This window comes from Esox lucius, chromosome 14 (assembly GCF_011004845.1).
Source record: "Esox lucius isolate fEsoLuc1 chromosome 14, fEsoLuc1.pri, whole genome shotgun sequence".
NCBI classification, from domain to species: Eukaryota; Metazoa; Chordata; class Actinopteri; order Esociformes; family Esocidae; genus Esox; species Esox lucius.
In genome coordinates, this window is record NC_047582.1 from 19637973 (window position 1) to 19657026 (window position 19054).

The window sequence follows — 19054 nt, forward strand, 5'->3', positions numbered from 1 at the left end:
AGCACGTTCTAAGACCAGAAGGAGACTGCTTTAAGGTGCTCAAGTCTCATGAGTAAACATATACATAGCCTAGTGTAGGCTACAATCGAACCCATGTATTATTGTAACCAAAATTGCAAACGGACGAAAACTGTAAAGTTGACACATAACTTGCCTTGACACATAACTTGAGATTTTACGATTTGTCATGTAAACAGTATGCACCGTTTATCATTGTAGGTACAGTAATAGGCTCAAGTGCTAAGACAATATTACATCGAGTCCCTGCAACACACAATATTGCCACTAACTTTGTGCAAAGCAGTTTCAGTTTTTAAAGAGATTTTTTTTAACAATTATTATTATAATTCTTCTTCACCTTAAAACAATTGTGGAATTTACAACGCAAAGTTGTTAAACGGTGCCCAAAAATACAAAACAGACCTATCTACACACTTCATCAGGCGAGTACAGGATATAAGTAAATTACCTCAAAAAATCAGTTCAAAGCAGTTCTAATTTCAATTACATATGGAGGTGATAGGTGCAACTTGGTCTCATTGGAATTCGTAGGTTATTTAACGTAAATCTATGGCCCACGATTTCGTATATGTTACATTGCAATGCAATACCAAAATATATAATACATTACGAATTGTTTAAAACATAACCTATGTTACGAACGCTATTGAAACGTATCATATGTTACAAACGCTAGACAAACATATCATATGTTACGAACAGTATGAAAACATATGAATGCTATTAAAACATATCATACATTACAAATTTGCAGAAAGAATGCAAGCCGGGTTTCGACCCTGCAACGCTAAGCTCTGCAGATGGGTTTCCTACCCACGGCTCCATACAGGGATATTGGATTTGGCGGGACAAGTACTGGCCTTACCAAGGTTGCTACAATATATAATAAATGCATTTTAACATTACAGTTAACATTAGGTATCACAGCACTGGGGTTAAGGTTTGGGTTAAGGTTTGATATCACAACAATTGGGTAAAGGTTTGGGTTATGGTTAGAAAGAAAATCACTTGTAACATATTGACATTGTAACACCACTACTCGCTGCCTCTAATAGGACGTTCCTATTTCATATAGTGAGTAGTGCACCCGTCTGCGGAGCTGAAGGACGCGGGTTTGACACGCAGCCTGGCAATAGCTTATTTTTTTCTGGATTATTACGCTAATGTTACTTCATGTAAAGTAATATATCTTACAAATATGTCTGTCAATGATTTACGTAAAATAATCTATGTATTCCAATGAGACCAGTTTGGCAGGTGAGTTTCCTGGCAGAAGACACTAACTGACACAGAATACTACCTTTGCTCAGAAGCCACAGCTGTCTCATTTCATAGTGTAGCCATCTTCCCAAGATAAACACACAAACTATACTCAAGAGAAGTAGTATAATAGGAAGCAAAGCACCAGCAGGGTTGGTATCCAGTTGACAGACTGGATGTATATGTGGACCAGGTCAATGTCAAAGAGCCATGCTCTCATGTCGGCAAGGTCCAGGGCATCCATCGTGAAGCCTGCTTGGGGAAAGTACCACCGCCTCCCTAGAGCCGCCTGCCTCTGGTACCCTGGAATAAAAACAAGAAGACTGGGGTCAGAGAAGGAGGGAGACACATGTAGTCTACATCTTGAAAATAGTAGGTTATTGTTAAAGGAAACATACCATTTTTGTGTCCTATACTTTCACACAAATTGGTTGTAGCCCTAGTAATTTGTCAAAACTGGAAGTAATTTGTAATTATGAGATTACTACAACTTCCATAGTGCTTTCCGTCTGGAAGGCAGGTAACGAGGTGTGTCTAAAACTATATGGGTGGGGTTTTGTCTCAGGTCAATGTGAGCAGACAATCAATATTCACTGACTGTTCTGCACAATGATTTTGGGATTCTTGAGTTGTTTGGGATTCTTGTGTTATCCTTTAAAGAAACTGGTCAAGCTTGTCATTGTAGTTAACTAAACCAAAATGTAACTTTTTGAGAAACTATTTAGTTACAGTGGGGAGAACAAGTATTTGATACACTGCCGATTTTGCAGGTTTTCCCACTTACAAAGCATGTAGAGGTCTGTCATTTTTATCATAGGTACTCTTCAACTGTGAGTGACGGAATCTAAAACAAAAATCCAGAAAATCACATGATTTTTGCATGTTATTGCATGACATAAGTATTTGATACATCAGAAAAGCAGAACTTAATATTTGGTACAGAAACCTTTGTTTGCAATTACAGAGATCATACGTTTCCTGTAGTTCTTGACCAGGTTTGCACACACTGCAGCAGGGATTTTGGCCCACTCCTCCATACAGACCTTCTCCAGATCCTTCAGGTTTCGGGGCTGTCGCTGGGCAATACAGACTTTCAGCTCCCTCTAAAGATTTTCTATTGGGTTCAGGTCTGGAGACTGGCTAGGCCACTCCAAGACCTTGAGATGCTTCTTACGGAGCCACTCCTCAGTTGCCCTGGCTGTGTGTTTCGGGTCGTTGTCATGCTGGAAGACCCAGCCACGACCCATCTTCAATGCTCTTACTGAGGGAAGATTGTTGGCCAAGATCTCGCAATACAAGTCCCCAGCCATCCTCCCCTCAATACGGTGCAGTCGTCCTGTCCCCTTTGCAGAAAAGCATCCCCAAAGAATGATGTTTCCACCTCCATGCTTCACGGTTGGGATGGTGTTCTTGGGGATGTACTCATCCTTCTTCTTCCTCCAAACACGGCGAGTGGAGTTTAGACCAAAAAGATCTATTTTTGTCTCATCAGACCACATGACCTTCTCCCATTCCTCCTCTAGATCATCCAGATGATCATTGGCAAAATTCACACGGGCCTGGACATGCGCTGGCTTGAGCAGGGGGACCTTGCGTGCGCTGCAGGATTTTAATCCATGATGGCGTAGTGTGTTACTAATGGTTTTCTTTGAGACTGTGGTCCCAGCTCTCTTCAGGTCATTGACCAGGTCCTGCCGTGTAGTTCTGGGCTTCCTCATGATCATTGATGCGAGATGAGATCTTGCAGGTGAGATCTTGCATGGAGCCCCAGACCGAGGGAGATTGACCGTCATCTTGAACTTCTTCTATTTTCTAATAATTGCGCCAACAGTTGTTGCCTTCTCACCAAGCTGCTTGCCTACATGCTTTGTAAGTAGGAAAACCTACAAAATCGGCAGTGTATCAAATACTTGTTCTCCCCACTGTACATGAGTATTATACAATGTTTGTTGCAGAATATCTTACAGGACTCCATAACAAAAAAACGGAGTTACTCCACAATCAGATATGCAGTTAATTACTGCAAGCAACACATTATATCCACATCCACAATATGCCTCACCCCAAAAAACTGGGAATTGTTTTCGACAGCTGGGAAGTGGCCATTTAGCACATTTGGAATTCTGAAAGTTGTGCTTTCGGGAATGGTAGATCACTGGAAAAAAGGCCTTAGCTGTCTGGTTGAGCTCTGAAAATGAGAAGGTAATTAAATTTAGTTAAAATTTTCATAATATATATATATTTTTTACTATTTTCAGCTATGGAGCAGCTTGTTGTTATCAAGAGCTAAACTATTTGGTTTAGACTAATATTGTAACAATGGCTGACCTTTCTGGAAGAGAGTTTGTGAGATCAGGGTGCGGCAGAGAGGACAGGGGGTGTTGGTGGGCCTGTTCTTGGCTAGCGTGCGGAGGCAAGGCTCACAGAAGATGTGGCCACAGGGCTGACAGCTATAGGGGCTGAAGTAGACATCTAGGCACACAGCGCAGGTGTAGGCCTCTCTGTCCTCCTCCTCGCTCTCTGTCCGCATCCCTGTCAGACTCTATAATACAAACAGAAGTATAAAAACAGTGATGCAATTTGAAACAATATCTGACATCAGTAAAATAATTATTCATTTCTTAAAAGCATATAATAAGAAATAGTATCCTGTCAGCTGACTGGAATGCAATGATCAATCAAGGAACCTTTTTCGGTCTTTTGTTTTGTTGTCAGTAAAACTTCATATAAATAATACATTCATCTTATATGGATTTTTATCTATTAGAAAAGAGAATATCAGATTCTTTAAAAGGACCAAAACACATTTTGAGTTCTGGTGGTTGAAGCTGTTGACTTGGTGAATTCCACTGCTGTTAATATTCAAGTTTAACTTTATTTGTCATTACACATTAACAAAAGCGTTACTGGCAATGAAATGCTTGTTTTCAAAAAACTTCCTCCGCAGTGTAGCTATATGTACTACAACAGAAAACAAATACTATATAAGAAAATAAACAAGTACGTTTAAAAAATAAGCATAATTTTGCAGGTGCGTACATTTTTCAAATTTTGAAAGGACAGTCCACTTTTGGCACATTTGTTCTCTTTGCACATGATGTTTATATGATATGAGAGCACTCCAAATTAGCTCATTAGTGTCTGTCTTGGGTTTGATCCAACTGAGGGCTTTTTGACTTTAAACTCCCCTTAGCATAAAATCTGCCAACTTCATCAAACCATAGCAATCAAAAAGTAATTCATAGCTCACCTTTACCACTGTATAACATGTTTTAAACTGGTACTGACATAGTAGGTGTGTGTTATTGTAAATGTATACTACAGATTAAACATCAGAATGATACCCTGCACTACTTGTTAAAGAGTCTTGCAGCAGCTAAGCATTATAGCTTGGACAGGAAAAGCCAAGGTGTGGTTATTTTCTATGGTCAGTCCAGTCAACATAGAACCTGGGTGGTAAGGTGTCACATAGGGTCTCTGAATCATAGGTCACGGTCAACCATCAATTTATGAAATGCTGACAACACAGGGACATTTACCCACCCAAGAAAAAGGCCTAACTGAATAATCTTCACCCAGCTGTTTGCTTAGCTTATGGATGACAACAGTATATAAGGCAAAATATATACATAAAACGTTACACTTTTCAGAAACAGGCAAAGTCATGTGAGGGACTTGAACATGTGTGTCCTAGATGTACAGTGCCCTCCATACGTTTTGGAACAGTAAAGTCAAAATTGCTCTTTTTGCTGTACACTGAAGGAAGTGTTGAAATGGACAGAAAAGAAAGGTGACATTCTGTACTTTGGCCACGTATACTTCTTTTAAAACAAATTTTCATATGCCTTGAGTGTACAGTACAGCAAATATAGCTTTTTAGTTTTTACTTATGGAGGACACTGTTTCTTGGACTTATGGAAATTGTTTCTTGTACATCATCTGTTCTCACCTGTACCTGGGAGTTAAGCCAAAGCTCCTTCTTCCTCCGTTTCCTCCTTTGGCTCTTCAGCCGGTTCTTCTCTCTCTTGCTGAAGCATTGTGGGACTACTGCCTGGGCCTGACCAGGTTCTGAGGGGGTTCTCCCTCTACCCTCTTCATCCACCTCCTCCTCAGTGATGAGGGAGACACCTGGCCCTCTCACTGCGAAAGGAGTAGAACCAGGGGGCAGATCTCCCAGCTGCACTGACTCTCCTGATGATTCAACATACGTCTGTTGCTCTGAGCTAAGCAGTGCAGAACCCTCCCTAGTCAGACGTGACGTGCAAGTAGGTAACCTACCAGTAGCACCAATTAGAGGAAGGGTGTAGGACCCAACAGGTGCATGGGCCATGTGCTCTGTCCCTCTCTCATTCCCATCTACAGGGCCTGTCCGGGACTCAGAGCTACAGGAGGGTTCCAACGTGCCCCTCGCAACAGACCTCCTATGAGAAGGGATTCTGGAGGTGCTCAACGGAACTGATTGGTTGGCTGAGATGTCTCGGGTCTGGTAAAAGGGATCTAGGCGTGTTGTGACTGGTAGGCTCGCCGTGTTAAAACGGGACACAGGGGTACAGCAAAGCGGTGAGCCAACGAGATAGTCATCCCCAGCCTCTGGCTTGTCCGGCCCACTGACTTGGCCTGCACCCCCTGGGGCGCCCTTCAGGCAGCACTGTCCTCTCCTACCTCCCATCTTCGGTGCTGTGGCCACATGAATGGAACGACTGCAGTCCTGGTCGACCCTACTCTTGCTGAGGTGCATGATGGACTCCTGACCACAGGGGCATTTGGTACATTTGAGGAAGTTGAAGCTGCCCAGGCGAGCACCGCAGTTCTCGCAGTTCAGCTTCCCCACCGTCCATTGGGCCTGCAAAGTCAGGACAGTTGAACTGAAAGAAATTATATGCTTGTGTAATGTAGCAAGGGAACCACATCTCTAAAGAAACAACAAAAAACAGCCCACCCACCTGACGAACTGAGGTCAGTATCCACTCTGGCAGTGTTTCAACGTTCATGTGCCAGACCCTGCACATACCGGCTGATGCTGCTCCATCATCAGGCTCCAACTGGCGGGAGACTGAAGTCAGCTTTCCTCAGTTCAGGCCCTGTCAACACCTATCCCTGTGTTATAACACCCGTCTAGCCCTGTCAACACTTATCCCTGTGTTATAACACCCGTCTAGCCCTGTCAACACTTATCCCTGTGTTATAACACCCGTCTAGCCCTGTCAACACTTATCCCTGTGTTATAACACCCGTCTGCCCCTGTCAACACCTATCCCTGTGTTATAACACCTGTCTGGCCCTGTCAACACCTATCCCTGTGTTATAACACCCGTCTGGCCCTGTCAACACCTATCCCTGTGTTATAACACCTGTCTGGCCCTGTCAACACCTATCCCTGTGTTATAACACCCGTCTGGCCCTGTTAACACCTATCCCTGTGTTATAACACCTGTCTGGCCCTGTCAACACTTATCCCTGTGTTATAACACCCGTCTGGCCCTGTCAACACCTATCCCTGTGTTATAACACCCGTCTGGCCCTGTCAACACCTATCCCTGTCATAACACCCGTCTGGCCCTGTCAACACCTATCCCTGTGTTATAACACCTGTCTGGCCTTGTCAACACCTATCCCTGTGTTATAACACCCGTATGGCCCTGTCAACAACTATCCCTGTGTTATAACACCCATCTGGCCCTGTCAACACCTATCCCTGTGTAATAACTCCCGTCTGGCCCTATCAACACCTATCCCTGTGTTATAACACCCGTCTGGCCCTGTCAACAACTATCCCTGTGTTATAACACCCATCTGGCCCTGTCAACAACTATCCCTGTGTTATAACACCTGTCTGGCCCTGTCAACACCTATCCCTGTGTTATAACACCCGTCTGGCCCTGTCAACACCTATCCCTGTGTTATAACACCCGTATGGCCCTGTCAACAACTATCCCTGTGTTATAACACCCGTCTGGCCCTGTCAACACCTATCCCTGTGTTATAACACCCGTCTGGCCCTGTCAACACCTATCCCTGTGTTATAACACCCGTATGGCCCTGTCAACAACTATCCCTGTGTTATAACACCCGTCTGGCCCTGTCAACACCTATCCCTGTGTTATAACACCCGTCTGGCCCTGTCAACAACTATCCCTGTGTTATAACACCCATCTGGCCCTGTCAACAACTATCCCTGTGTTATAACACCCGTCTGGCCCTGTCAACACCTATCCCTGTGTTATAACACCCGTCTGGCCCTGTCAACACCTATCCCTGTGTTATAACACCCGTATGGCCCTGTCAACAACTATCCCTGTGTTATAACACCCGTCTGGCCCTGTCAACAACTATCCCTGTGTTATAACACCCGTCTGGCCCTGTCAACATCTAACCCTCTCATAATACCCGTCTGGCCCTGTCAACACCTATCCCTGTGTTATAACACCCGTCTGGCCCTGTCAACACCTATCCCTGTCATAACACCTGTCTGGCCCTGTTAACCCTGTGTTATAACACTCATCTGGCTTGTTAAACCTGTGTTATAACACCCATCTGGCCCTGTTAACCCTGTGTTATAACACTCATCTGGCTTGTTAAACCTGTGTTATAACACCCATCTGGCCCTGTTAACCCTGTGTTATAAAACCTGTCTGGCCCTGTTAACCCTGTGTTATAACACCTGTCTGGCTTCGTTAACTCTGTGTTATAACACCCGCCTGGCCCTGTTGACACAATGTCAAAAACACAGCTAGCAGTACACTATGCTTACTTGAAAAAGCACCCATTCTCACCCACCGGATGTAAGCATGTTGTGTCTAGACAGCTTTTTCGACATCTCCTGCACCGGAGCATAGCTCCCTCCCCAGGGTTGTCCATGGACACAAGTCTGTTTCTGTGGCCGATAAGAACAACAATGAAATAGATGGCGGCGCACTTTTTAAATCTGTCTGAGCATCAGATTGGTAATTGTAGATTACATTAGGGATTGTTAAATGAGGATTTAATAGCAGTTCCAGCTATCTGAAGGAGGGCCCCATTGATTCAAAATGTGTAGAACAGGAGGTTAACTCTAAAACTTTTGAAGAAAATTATCAAAGTTGTTTTGGCATGGTTGGAGACACCCAGAGAAATGCCATGACCATAGAAATTGATCGAGAAATAATGTGCAGGTATGGATAAATGAATATGGTTTAGTCCGATGAATAAAGCCTGTCTCATCCCTCCTGTCACATCCCTATCAAAAATAACAAAATAAAGTTCCAGCTACTTTTGGTGACCTGCCAGGTTAACAGAATAACGCTAAGCCTCCGTTTTTTCAAACACAGTGACACATCTTTAAACTTAAGAATGTGTATTCATAACGTAATAAACAAAGTAAAGACAATAAAAAGCCAATAACCACATTTGAATATTCATTGTAAAATATAGGGCTAGCAACGGACTAAAAACATCCGTGTCAGCTGGTGGAGCACAGTAAAGATCCTTGTGCCGTGTGGGAGGGTGTTTCACACTGAACCTCTCTATTAATTAATCAAATGCACATTTATATGACGACTGCTTTGGAACAATGTCAATAATAAACATAGGCTACAATATCTTACCTGGAGTTTCCAAATTATTTTGTGGTCCTTTGTAACGAGTAACTAAAGAATAAAAACAGTCAGAAACTTAGAGGACAACGACGTCATTTCTTGCAGCTACGGAGAGTCAGATGCACCAAACAAGACAAACCTCGTTGACATGTACGGCTGGTAGGCATACGCCAGGTAGCAGTATACGACCAGAATGGCTCACAGCGAGGTGCTCTGGCCGTGGTGCTGATCCGGGGCGTTGATTCCCAACACGCAAACCAAGGAATTCCTGGGGTCCCGTTGCTGCTTAGTAGAATTCTAAGTTGCAACTAATATAAGTTACATACACATCATATCATAGACACGTGGTTTCACACATAATTACATCGATTTAATACACATACACTGTCTAGAAGTCTGTCAAGGCTAAAAAGAAAATCCTAGTTATGATTTTGAATTCCAACCAAAAGTTTATTGTTATCAAGAAGTAGGCTACTAGATCAAACATTTCATTCACTCTTCTTTTTGTTACTAGCAAACACATTTGTTCAAGTGAACTGACGATACTGCATCCCACTCATTTAGTAGTCTAACATAAGTTTTTAGCATATACTAGTGAAATGCTTGAAATGCTGAAATGGTTATGCTAGAAGTTGACCCTTACCCTTTATTATTCATTTTATTATTTTAATATATTGATGCAATAGACAGCATAGTCCAGGTAGTCAAATCTACTGTTTCCAGTACTGCTCGATAATCATGTATTGGGCCTCGACTATTACTCAAATATTACCATTAATTAATTAAATGTAATAAATATTCTGGCGCTGAATGTCAGTAGGGGAAATGTATACAATGCAATTTACGTCCTTTGCTTTTCTCTCAAACATCTGTTGGTAAAGTCCTGGGGTTGATAGCGTGGCACCTGCATCTCACTGCACTCGCTATCTCGCAGTCAACTGTTGGCCAATTGCAAAAATATATTTTCCAGCTAACCCCCCACTGACGTATTTTCTATCACCGGTATAAATATGACAACTCGTCAGTTGTCACAAAACGGCAAAGGGGAGTAAATGCAAGCAAGGCTCAATGCGCGACGCAGAACATTCAGCTCAGACTGCATGCGCACTCCAAGGATGGAGCTCTGTTGCGCAGTGGAGCTGAAGCGAAATATCTGAGTGGCGCTTACTTCTTATCAACATGGAGGAAAAAAACAATAACACGAACACATCGTTTCGATTTGATTTTGAAAACAACATATCTAAAACTAATGCCGAGGAGGTAAAACCAAGTTCCCAAATCTTTACGTCCTTTCTTCTGGCTGCGCTCATCTTGTGTGCCATATTTGGCAACGCGTGTGTGGTTGCAGCTATAGCTCTGGAAAGAAATCTTCAGAACGTAGGGAACTATCTGATCGGATCTCTGGCCGTGACTGACCTGATGGTATCAGTTTTGGTGTTGCCAATGGCAGCACTTTACCAAGTATTAAACCGGTGGACTCTCGGACAGGTACCGTGTGACATTTTCATTTCTTTAGATGTGTTGTGTTGTACATCATCTATATTGCACCTGTGCGCCATCGCCTTGGACAGGTACTGGGCCATTACCGAACCCATAGAGTATATGAAGAAGAGGACACCCAGAAGAGCGGCGGTTCTTATCAGTGTCACTTGGTTTGTCGGGTTCTCTATCTCTGTTCCACCCATGTTGATCATGCGTTCCCAGCCGAGTAGTAAGGCGGAGGACATAGCAAATCCTGAGCAGTGCAGGATCAGTCGAGACCCCTGGTACACCATCTACTCGACATTTGGCGCGTTTTATATTCCGTTGATACTGATGTTAGTCTTATACGGACGGATTTTCAAAGCAGCCAGATTTAGAATCAGGAGAACAGTGCGTAAAACAGAGAAAAAAAAAGTGTCTGATTCTTGTTTGGCACTGTCTCCTAATCTTTTTCACAAAAGGACCAACGGGGACCCGAGTAAAAGCTGGAAGAGAAGCGTGGAGCCCAAACCGATCCCGTGCGTAAACGGCGCAGTAAAGCATTCAGAGGACGGAGAGTCACTGGAGATCATCGAGGTTCATAGTTATTCTAAAATCAACCTGCCACTCCCCAACTCCGAACCCCTCTTTCAGAGCAGACACGATAAGAATATGGAGGCAAAAAGAAAAATGGCCATGGCCAGAGAAAGAAAAACTGTGAAAACGCTGGGCATCATTATGGGTACTTTTATATTTTGCTGGTTGCCTTTTTTTATCGTCGCCTTGGTAATGCCTTTTTGTCAATTCTGCCAAATGCCAAGTTGGCTCAAGGACGTCATTAACTGGCTCGGGTACTCCAACTCCCTTCTGAACCCCATAATTTACGCATACTTCAATAAAGACTTCCAAAGTGCTTTTAAGAAAATAGTCAAATGTCATTACTGCAAAACATAATCATGCACATAATATCCTTTTATGCTTCAAATTGTGACTTATGTTTGCAAGCGATAAGTCAGTCAGTCGAAAAATATAAGCCTACTCAAGATAGAAAATGTTGTTTCATAAAAAAAAACGTTCATGATTATGACTATATTTGTGTTATTATAACAGTTTAACAAAAAAAAACTGTAATAATCAGGATTGCAGATTGTTATAGGTTATCACTACAGAACCTGTCAAACATGCTTTGTATTGTTCAATAAACCATGTCCATTTCAGAAACATGTACTTCTGTCTTGATGTGTGTGCTTAATTGGAGTCCGATATAATCATTTCGGCACTTGCTGTAGAATTTTATAGAATTTTTTTTATTTATATTGACTAACCTTAATTTCCAAGTCAATCCGCAAGGTAAGGTATTATGGATTTATATACAAAATGTGTTATTCCTGCTGGGAGATACCAATGTTGCAAACAAGCCATTGTTTTACAACAGACAAGGTTCTCACAGAAATCTCCTTTTAAATCCCAAAATTACTTACACTGGAACAAACACACTCATACATAGAATGTGGCACACAGTTACATATTACAGTATGGGAATTCAAAACAAGAGACCAAAAGTACAAGTTCCTCAACACCAAGAATTCAACAATATGTGTGTGTCTTCATATGAATGTTGGAGTTACATTACACCTGCAGTCTGTAAAAGAAAGTACGAAATTATTAGTTGGAGGGAAAATATGTGCATGTTGGTGTGTTTGTAATCTGCTCATTCCTACAAAAAAAACCACTTGCTTGAACAATTGCATGTACACAAATCGGAGAGCCATTGCTTGGTCTGTAGTGGGCCATTAGCATAGCAACAACCAAACACATGCACAAATTGAAATTATATTTTTGACTTAAACTGGTAGTAGAAGAAAAAAACACTCAGACTTGATTTTTTGAAGGGATACAGTTAAACTAGGCAGTGTTCTCCATAGAGTATATCACTCTGTTTGCTTCAGCACCGCCAGCAACCCTTCCCACAGGCTGGGCCCAGTAGAAGCCACTCAATGGAACAGACGGCAGAGAACCGTCACCATAGCGACCCTCAGGGGCTTCAAACTCTGTGTCTGAGGGGCAATTATCTGATCAAAGGGCGTCTAAAAATCAGGAACACAGAGGAATACAGAGGGCCCACCTGAGGCCAATAGCTGGTTAGACACCAGCTTACTGAGGGACGGGACATTTTCTTAGATCCCAAAGTATTACAGGTGATACGTATCTATAGTCACTCCTCCCTACAACCATCCACCAAGATGTCACATCTCACCCCTCCCTTCTTCAGCATGTCACATCTCACCCCTCCCTTCTTCAGCATGTCACATCTCACCCCTCCCTTCTTCAGCATGTCACATCTCACCCCTCCCTTCTTCAGCATGTCACATCTCACCCCTCCCTTCTTCTTTAACATCTCACCCCTTCCTTCTTCTTTAACATCTCACCCCTTCCTTCATCTTTAACATCTCACCCCTTCCTTCATCTTTAACATCTCACCCCTTCCTTCTTCTTCATCATATCACATCTCACCCCTTCACACCTCTTTACTTCAGGTTCCTAAGCAATCTCCAGTTAAGAGACTGGTTGGTTCTTTGAGTTGATACAGAGTGTACTCCTCACTAAATCACTGTGAAGATTGGAGAAATAACGAGGGCACTGGTGAATGTCATTCATATGCATTTGAGCTGCTCAGTCATGCTCCCTCCATATCATTGAAGTTCAGCCCCTGGTGTTCTTCTGTCAGTACCATTAGGTTCCAGTCGGTAAAGTAAACCTATAAGCCCATGAATGAAAAAAATGCTTCTGTTTTGGTCTCTGCTTTCTAGGTCTTATAGGCCTTTCTTCATGGTATTTTAAAACATTCAAATAAGTATGCAATGAAATGAGCAACTCATGAAAATAGATAAGTATATATTGTTGTTTACTTATATAAGTAAATGACAGATTGATCGTCCATTTCCACTTTCTTCATCTGTTTTCTCTCTCCACGTCACCTCCCAACCCTGATTAAAGCTTATACCAGTTCTGCAGTCTGAAGGAGCAGGAAACAGATGAATGACATCAAACAGAGGCTCATTGTTTGTAGTGTTGCTGTTTTTACCTTTGGCAGGTGCTGTCATTCTACATTCTTCATTGGCTGCTGCCGCACTCGTGATCTATAGAGAACAATGGGAGAGGAAGATTAAAGATGACTAGTACATCAGAGTGAAAGACAAGGAGGACATGTTTGCAAGAACACACACATGCTCACAGGTGTGTGTGAAAATAGAGTGTTATTTGATTTATTAGATAGGGTTATTATTAGATACAAGATAATTCGCAATGTCACATTATGGCTCAGAGTAGTATTCTGAAGTAGGTCTGCACTCTAATCATAGAAATAACTATTATCACCCAAAAGAAATTGGACCATCTGTGGATGTTGAATAAGAAAAACGTACAACCTGATCTTGACATATTTACTTGATTCTGTTTCAGGCCTTTGGGATCAGGAAGTGAACCAGCCAGGGGAGAAAATAAGAACCAAAAGTGGAACAATACATTCACATTGAATTTATTTAGTTGACACATGTATCCTGGGCAACTTACTGTAGTGAATGCATACATTTTCATAGATTTATTTCCTACTGTTCCCTCGTGGGACATAAACAGAAGGCTAAAAATTATTCTGATGCATAATCAGACACAAAGGCACACATGTATATTGTAATGAACAACAGACGATGATTAAGTCATCATTTGGAAATGTAACGTGCTAACCCTCTATTGGCAAGCAATGTATTTTCCTACACAACAACTTGGAATCATAGATTAGACACAGTTAAAGTAAATTTGCCACACTTAATTTCAGTATATGTTACATTTAGTACAGCCACTAGGGGCAGAGGTGATGGCTTTCACATTTAAATAAAGTGTTGGATTGCAAGGAAATTGTGGACAAAATTGTAACATATAAGTTTAGCTAATCCTAATGCAATGTAACTTAACGTAAAATAACGTGTATTACTAAATGCACTGTCCCTGATTCACTGTCCCTGATTCACTGTGCCTGATTCACTGTCCCTGATTCACTGTGCCTGATTCACTGTCCCTGATTCACTGTGCCTGATTCACTGTCCCTGATTCACTGTGCCTGATTCACTGTGCCTGATTTATTTATTTATGTAACGTCTACTTCTGAGACAGTGGTGCATACTAAGAATGAGGGTACGAATATAATCAATAAAGAGACGTTGCTGGATCATGATCTGACAGTTCAGGCAGCAGATTCATTTTCAAAAGAAAAAGAGCTAAAATTACAGTTGCATATGGTTACTTTGATTACTGAAGGGATGAAAAGATCCCATGGGGACTGAGAATGAAGAAACCTTCTTTTTGTGTTGACAACCAAATAGGAAGAGACTCCAGTGGCAGGCCACCCATTGGGGTGTTAGGGGCAGTGACCCACTTGGTTATTAAAAACATAAATATAAATACAAAATAATTTTTCAACAATATCTTTTAAATTAGAAGTATTAGAAAATATTACCAATTGGTAATATTAGCTATTACACACTGCTCCCACACCAAAATTCCACAAACTACTCAAAATATGACTCCACACTGTAAACATATTCAAGAATAAGGTGAACATTTTCTATAAGAACATTAGAAATAAAAGCGTATTACTTGAGTAAGGACAGGAGGAGGAAAACTCTGATCTGATACTGTGACAAATGACTGTGGATAGAAGCTCAGGGACAAATGACTGAAGCTCTACTCATTATGCAAGCAAAGAGGCTCTCCTGTGGCCAGGAGGTAAAAGAATGAAAACCTTCTGTTTATCCATATGAAAAGTTAGAGGAGGAAAATATTACTATAATATGAACAACACAGAGGAAATGCTGCACAAATACAATATAGTACAAACACGGACCCAACGTCTCCCAGATATTACAGCAAAGCCAGACAGTCTGCTCTGTACTGACCTGCTTGTGTTTCAGTATTCTCTGTAATTACCTTAGATAACATTTGTACAGACTACACTACATACCTCCAACTAAGGGTAAGCTACCATACATTCTTTATTCTAAAGTAAAGTAAGTGTAGTAATCACTGCCGGGGAGTTGATGAAAACATCAGGGCGGCTTTGGCAAAGCATTTCCTAACAAATGTAATGAAGTTAAATCGCTACCTGTCGCAACACAAGTAATGCTGGGCAGTATCACACCGAAAAGACGTTGTCGCATAAACACACACACACACACACCACACGGATCAAACGGATTCTTCCTTGTTCTTTCGCCTCATTTCTAAACGGCCCCATATGAGCTTATTCTTGTCCCTTTAATATTTTAGATCCTCTAGCAGAATCCTGGAACAAGGATTCAACCAAACCATAATTAATGTGACTCCAGCCATGAAATATCATTTAGCGCTCCACGTCTCCACACAAAAGTACTTTGGCTCTTAATACATAAAATAATTAAAATAATGTTAGCTACATGGAAATAGCACCGTCCTGATGAGCAAAGGCCTGAAAATCCTATTAAAGTGCTCATTTGTGTCCCCAAGCCCAGGAATAGCCTGTCACCATGGGAACCTGGGTTGTATTTTGTTACCTAAGGAGCAGAGTGAAATGTATTGGGGCATTTAAGTGTGTCTGTTCTGGGATCAGTGTAACCAATGCCTTAAGCCAGGAAAGAGAGAGGAGATAGCAGTGGAGAGCTGACACCAGAGAAGATTCAACAAAGCTCTGATCTGACAACTGAGGGCCATGAGTAGGATGCAAGCACTGTTTTGTAGGCTTACTATTAATATTGCAGTCTTTGAGGACCTGAGAGTTAGACTAAACCAAGCAAAAATCAGGTTAAGAGTTATGCTAATCATATGAGAAAAACATTCATGACATTCAAGAAAATGAGAAAAGTAAATGCTATCTGAGGATTGATTGCACATACTCATACTGTACACTGTCATAGTTTGGCCCACTAAGCTAACCTCTATCTGGGAACATGTTTCGCTGTTACTAAGCTTTTTCTTATTCATGTTTTGGTGAGTTTAATCTTTAGGGATGCCCTGTTACAAACACCATGAATGCATTTCAGTTTGGAAGTGTCCCTATATTCCATATGAAAATGATGCCACCTATCAATTCTATTTATGTCACAAGGTAGAAAAGTGGCAGCATATTTGGGATTTTGGTTGTGCAGGCAGAGTGAATCAGAAACCCAACACAATCATTTTATTATTTAGAAAATGCTTTTGCCAGAAATTAGTTGCATGCATCTATCTAGCCCAGGAACACCATAAAATCATGCAGTCTAAAATAAGGCAATTAAACTAACAACACAAAATTAAAAGAAACAAAAAGTGCTGCAGCCCAGAAGTCAGGCGTCAGTGTTGTTTTCCGTTGCATACAATTCTGTTGTTTAGTTTAACTTGACTCCACCATCCCTCTAGCCCACACTTACTTGTGAATAGCCATCTAAAATAGAGAATGAAACTCAATTGAAATAAAACCAGGTGGACCATTTAATCATCTAATTCCCGATCAAATTCCTTGTTCACTATTCAGGTAATCAGTCACACATGAGGCTGTGACATTAAAGAGGGTAAAAAAAGACCAACACTAATTACTTGCAAGTAGCTTCATTTGGTACTGCATAGCAGAAACCTAGGTTTAGAGACACAGAAACAACACTGTCTTCTCTCTGACAAAATGAGAATCAAAGACAGAAGCAATAAAGCATCCCAACTGGAGGTGGCAGAATGGTAGCCTACACACTGGACAAAAATGGGGGACATTTAGTTTTACTCTAAAAGCAACTGACCAAACCAAAAAATAACTCTACCATATACTAAACAGTACATACTTCATCACCCGTAGTATGCAGTATGCGATTAGAGATTCGGCCCTTAACTCTCTCTCGCTCGCTTTAAAAAAATGGGGTATTGTATCATTTGTGGGCATCAGGCAGCCGCTTTTAAAATGCGGGAGACCCCCAGTACTTCCAGGCCAGTTGGGATGTCTGTATTCATCTGTGATTCCAATCACACATTATGATCTGTATACATGTAGGCCGCTAGCATTTACATTCAAATTTTCTTCAAGCCCGTTCTTTCTGTCCCGAGGGGGGTGCTAAGCCTCGAATGTACTGTGATCCTAGCAACGCCTCTGTTAGTAACCATGTCCACTTCTCGATTTCTCTTGATTTCAATCAATGATCCCTCACAGATTGGTGATGCTTGCAAATGAGGAAGCATTAACAAGCTTTCAGCAGGGACACAAAACAAATAACAATGCTGCAAACACAGTTAGGGATTGCCAAGGATAAACAGTCACTCACCTAATCAGATCAAATGTCTTAGGTTTCACTCTGCACTTTTTCTTGATTACTAAGACCATTTTAATAAAACAGTTTGAATGCCATCATAACCACATTTTTTTTTGGTAAGTTGTAAGTCATTTTTTATTGCTGAGCACACTTTTACAAAACAGTAAAGGCAATACTAAAGCAGGTGCAAATAATTGAGTCAAGTCATAGAAAATTTAAATATTTGGTCACAGCTGATACAAACTACTCTAATGTTTCAGATGAAATTCAATCCACAATGTTTTAACAATGTTGTATATCACAGTCTATTTTTTGAGAGTGGCTGGGTTAGGGTCCAGTCTGATATCAGTAGACCAACTCTGGAATCAATAGTAAGGATATTCAAGAATAACAGTAAGTTAAGTTACAATGCTGTACCACAATGTATTTCGGTATTAGTTTACTGTTTATAGTTCATTAAGCTATACAATTAAAATACATTTTTGACCTTGCCTAGTGTTTTCTGTTATTTGTAAGCATGGTGTATTTTGAGTATTTTATTTCAATTTAATTTGTTAAGCACATTATGGAAAAAGGGTCAAATAAAGCCTTTTGTTTCTGGATATTCATGCTGTTGAGTGACATTCTGTCTGCATGAATTATTCATGACTAATTAGAAAAATACAATGGTATTCATTAACACATACAGGTCCAAGGCACTACATTCCATGAGTGCAATGTTAACATATGTAATTGTTTTAAGATAGATATGGGAGAAACCCCCCAATACAAGTGTACCAAGTACTCAATGCTGTAATTACTGCCAAAGGTGCTACAACAAAGTACTGCATGAAGGGAATTTATACTTATGAAAATGTGATATTCAAATTTCTTTCTTACATGTATGTTTACAGTAATATAAGTCTACATTGAAACAATTAGACCATAACTCCGAGCAACAACAAACAACTTTTTTGAATTTAATGAAACATGGCTGAAATAAAGCTGTTTGTGCTTTAGTCAATGTCCTTAATGTTTATAGCCATGGTTAACATTCCTAAAGAAGTAAAAAGGTTAACAAACCCATTTATTTATTTTTGTAGTTTAGATAAAATATAAAACAATAACATAATATAATTGGTTCTGCCAAAGGAATAATTGACCAAAAAATCTACCACAATAATATAATCACTATTATTGTAAACTCTTCAATTGTCATGTGCTTGCTTCCTATGTCCTTGTTTCCTCCATACCTTGTCTCTCTTTGAAAGTGCTTTGTAAAATGTGTATCTTTGCTCCTCTCCAACAATGTACTTAGAGGAATGATGGAAGGACAGCAGAGCTTACACCCATCCAAGGTGCGTTGGGGGTTGAGTTTATAATATCACAGAGGAAGAGGAGACCGATAGCCCATTGGATACAGAACATGTAAGCATTAATGCGTCATTTACACTCCCC

General features: G+C 41.0%; 2 protein-coding genes across 9 annotated transcripts; one reads left to right on the forward strand and one right to left on the reverse strand.

Annotated features, from left to right (window-relative positions):
* Window positions 1-171: 171 nt before the first annotated feature.
* Window positions 172-9088, reverse strand: rnf180 (ring finger protein 180). Of its 8 annotated transcripts, XM_034296955.1 has the most exons (8): window positions 8995-9088; window positions 8865-8906; window positions 8059-8155; window positions 6225-6323; window positions 5231-6124; window positions 3610-3823; window positions 3344-3469; window positions 174-1584 (listed from the first exon to the last, which is right to left on the reverse strand). In XM_034296955.1, exons 3-8 carry the CDS (start codon window positions 8137-8139, stop codon window positions 1394-1396), a joined length of 1605 nt encoding a protein of 534 aa, XP_034152846.1. In that variant the 5' UTR covers window positions 8140-8155; window positions 8865-8906; window positions 8995-9088; the 3' UTR covers window positions 174-1393. The 8 variants fall into 8 exon arrangements, with proteins under 8 accessions (XP_019909023.2, XP_034152846.1, XP_019909021.2 ...); XM_020053464.3 differs by lacking the exon at window positions 8995-9088 and having other exon boundaries at window positions 172-1584; window positions 5237-6124; window positions 8865-8958; XM_020053462.3 differs by lacking the exon at window positions 8995-9088 and having other exon boundaries at window positions 8865-8958.
* Window positions 9089-9909: 821 nt separating this feature from the next.
* Window positions 9910-11477, forward strand: htr1ab (5-hydroxytryptamine (serotonin) receptor 1A b). The gene has a single exon (XM_010877939.2). It carries the CDS (start codon window positions 10035-10037, stop codon window positions 11268-11270), a length of 1236 nt encoding a protein of 411 aa, XP_010876241.1. The 5' UTR covers window positions 9910-10034; the 3' UTR covers window positions 11271-11477.
* The last annotated feature ends 7577 nt before the right edge of the window (window positions 11478-19054 follow it).

Bases quoted from the DNA above. Each gene is read 5' to 3' on its own strand.
- rnf180 (XM_034296955.1), bottom strand. From the start codon at position 8,139: ATGGACAACCCTGGGGAGGGAGCTATGCTCCGGTGCAGGAGATGTCGA. The intron at 6,125-6,224 runs GTGGGTGGGCTG...CTGACTTTGCAG, and splicing joins TACTGACCTCAGTTCGTCAG to GCCCAATGGACGGTGGGGAA. The intron at 1,585-3,343 runs GTGAGGCATATT...TTTTTATTCCAG, and splicing joins ACAATTCCCAGTTTTTTGGG to GGTACCAGAGGCAGGCGGCT.
- htr1ab (XM_010877939.2), top strand. From the start codon at position 10,035: ATGGAGGAAAAAAACAATAACACGAACACATCGTTTCGATTTGATTTT.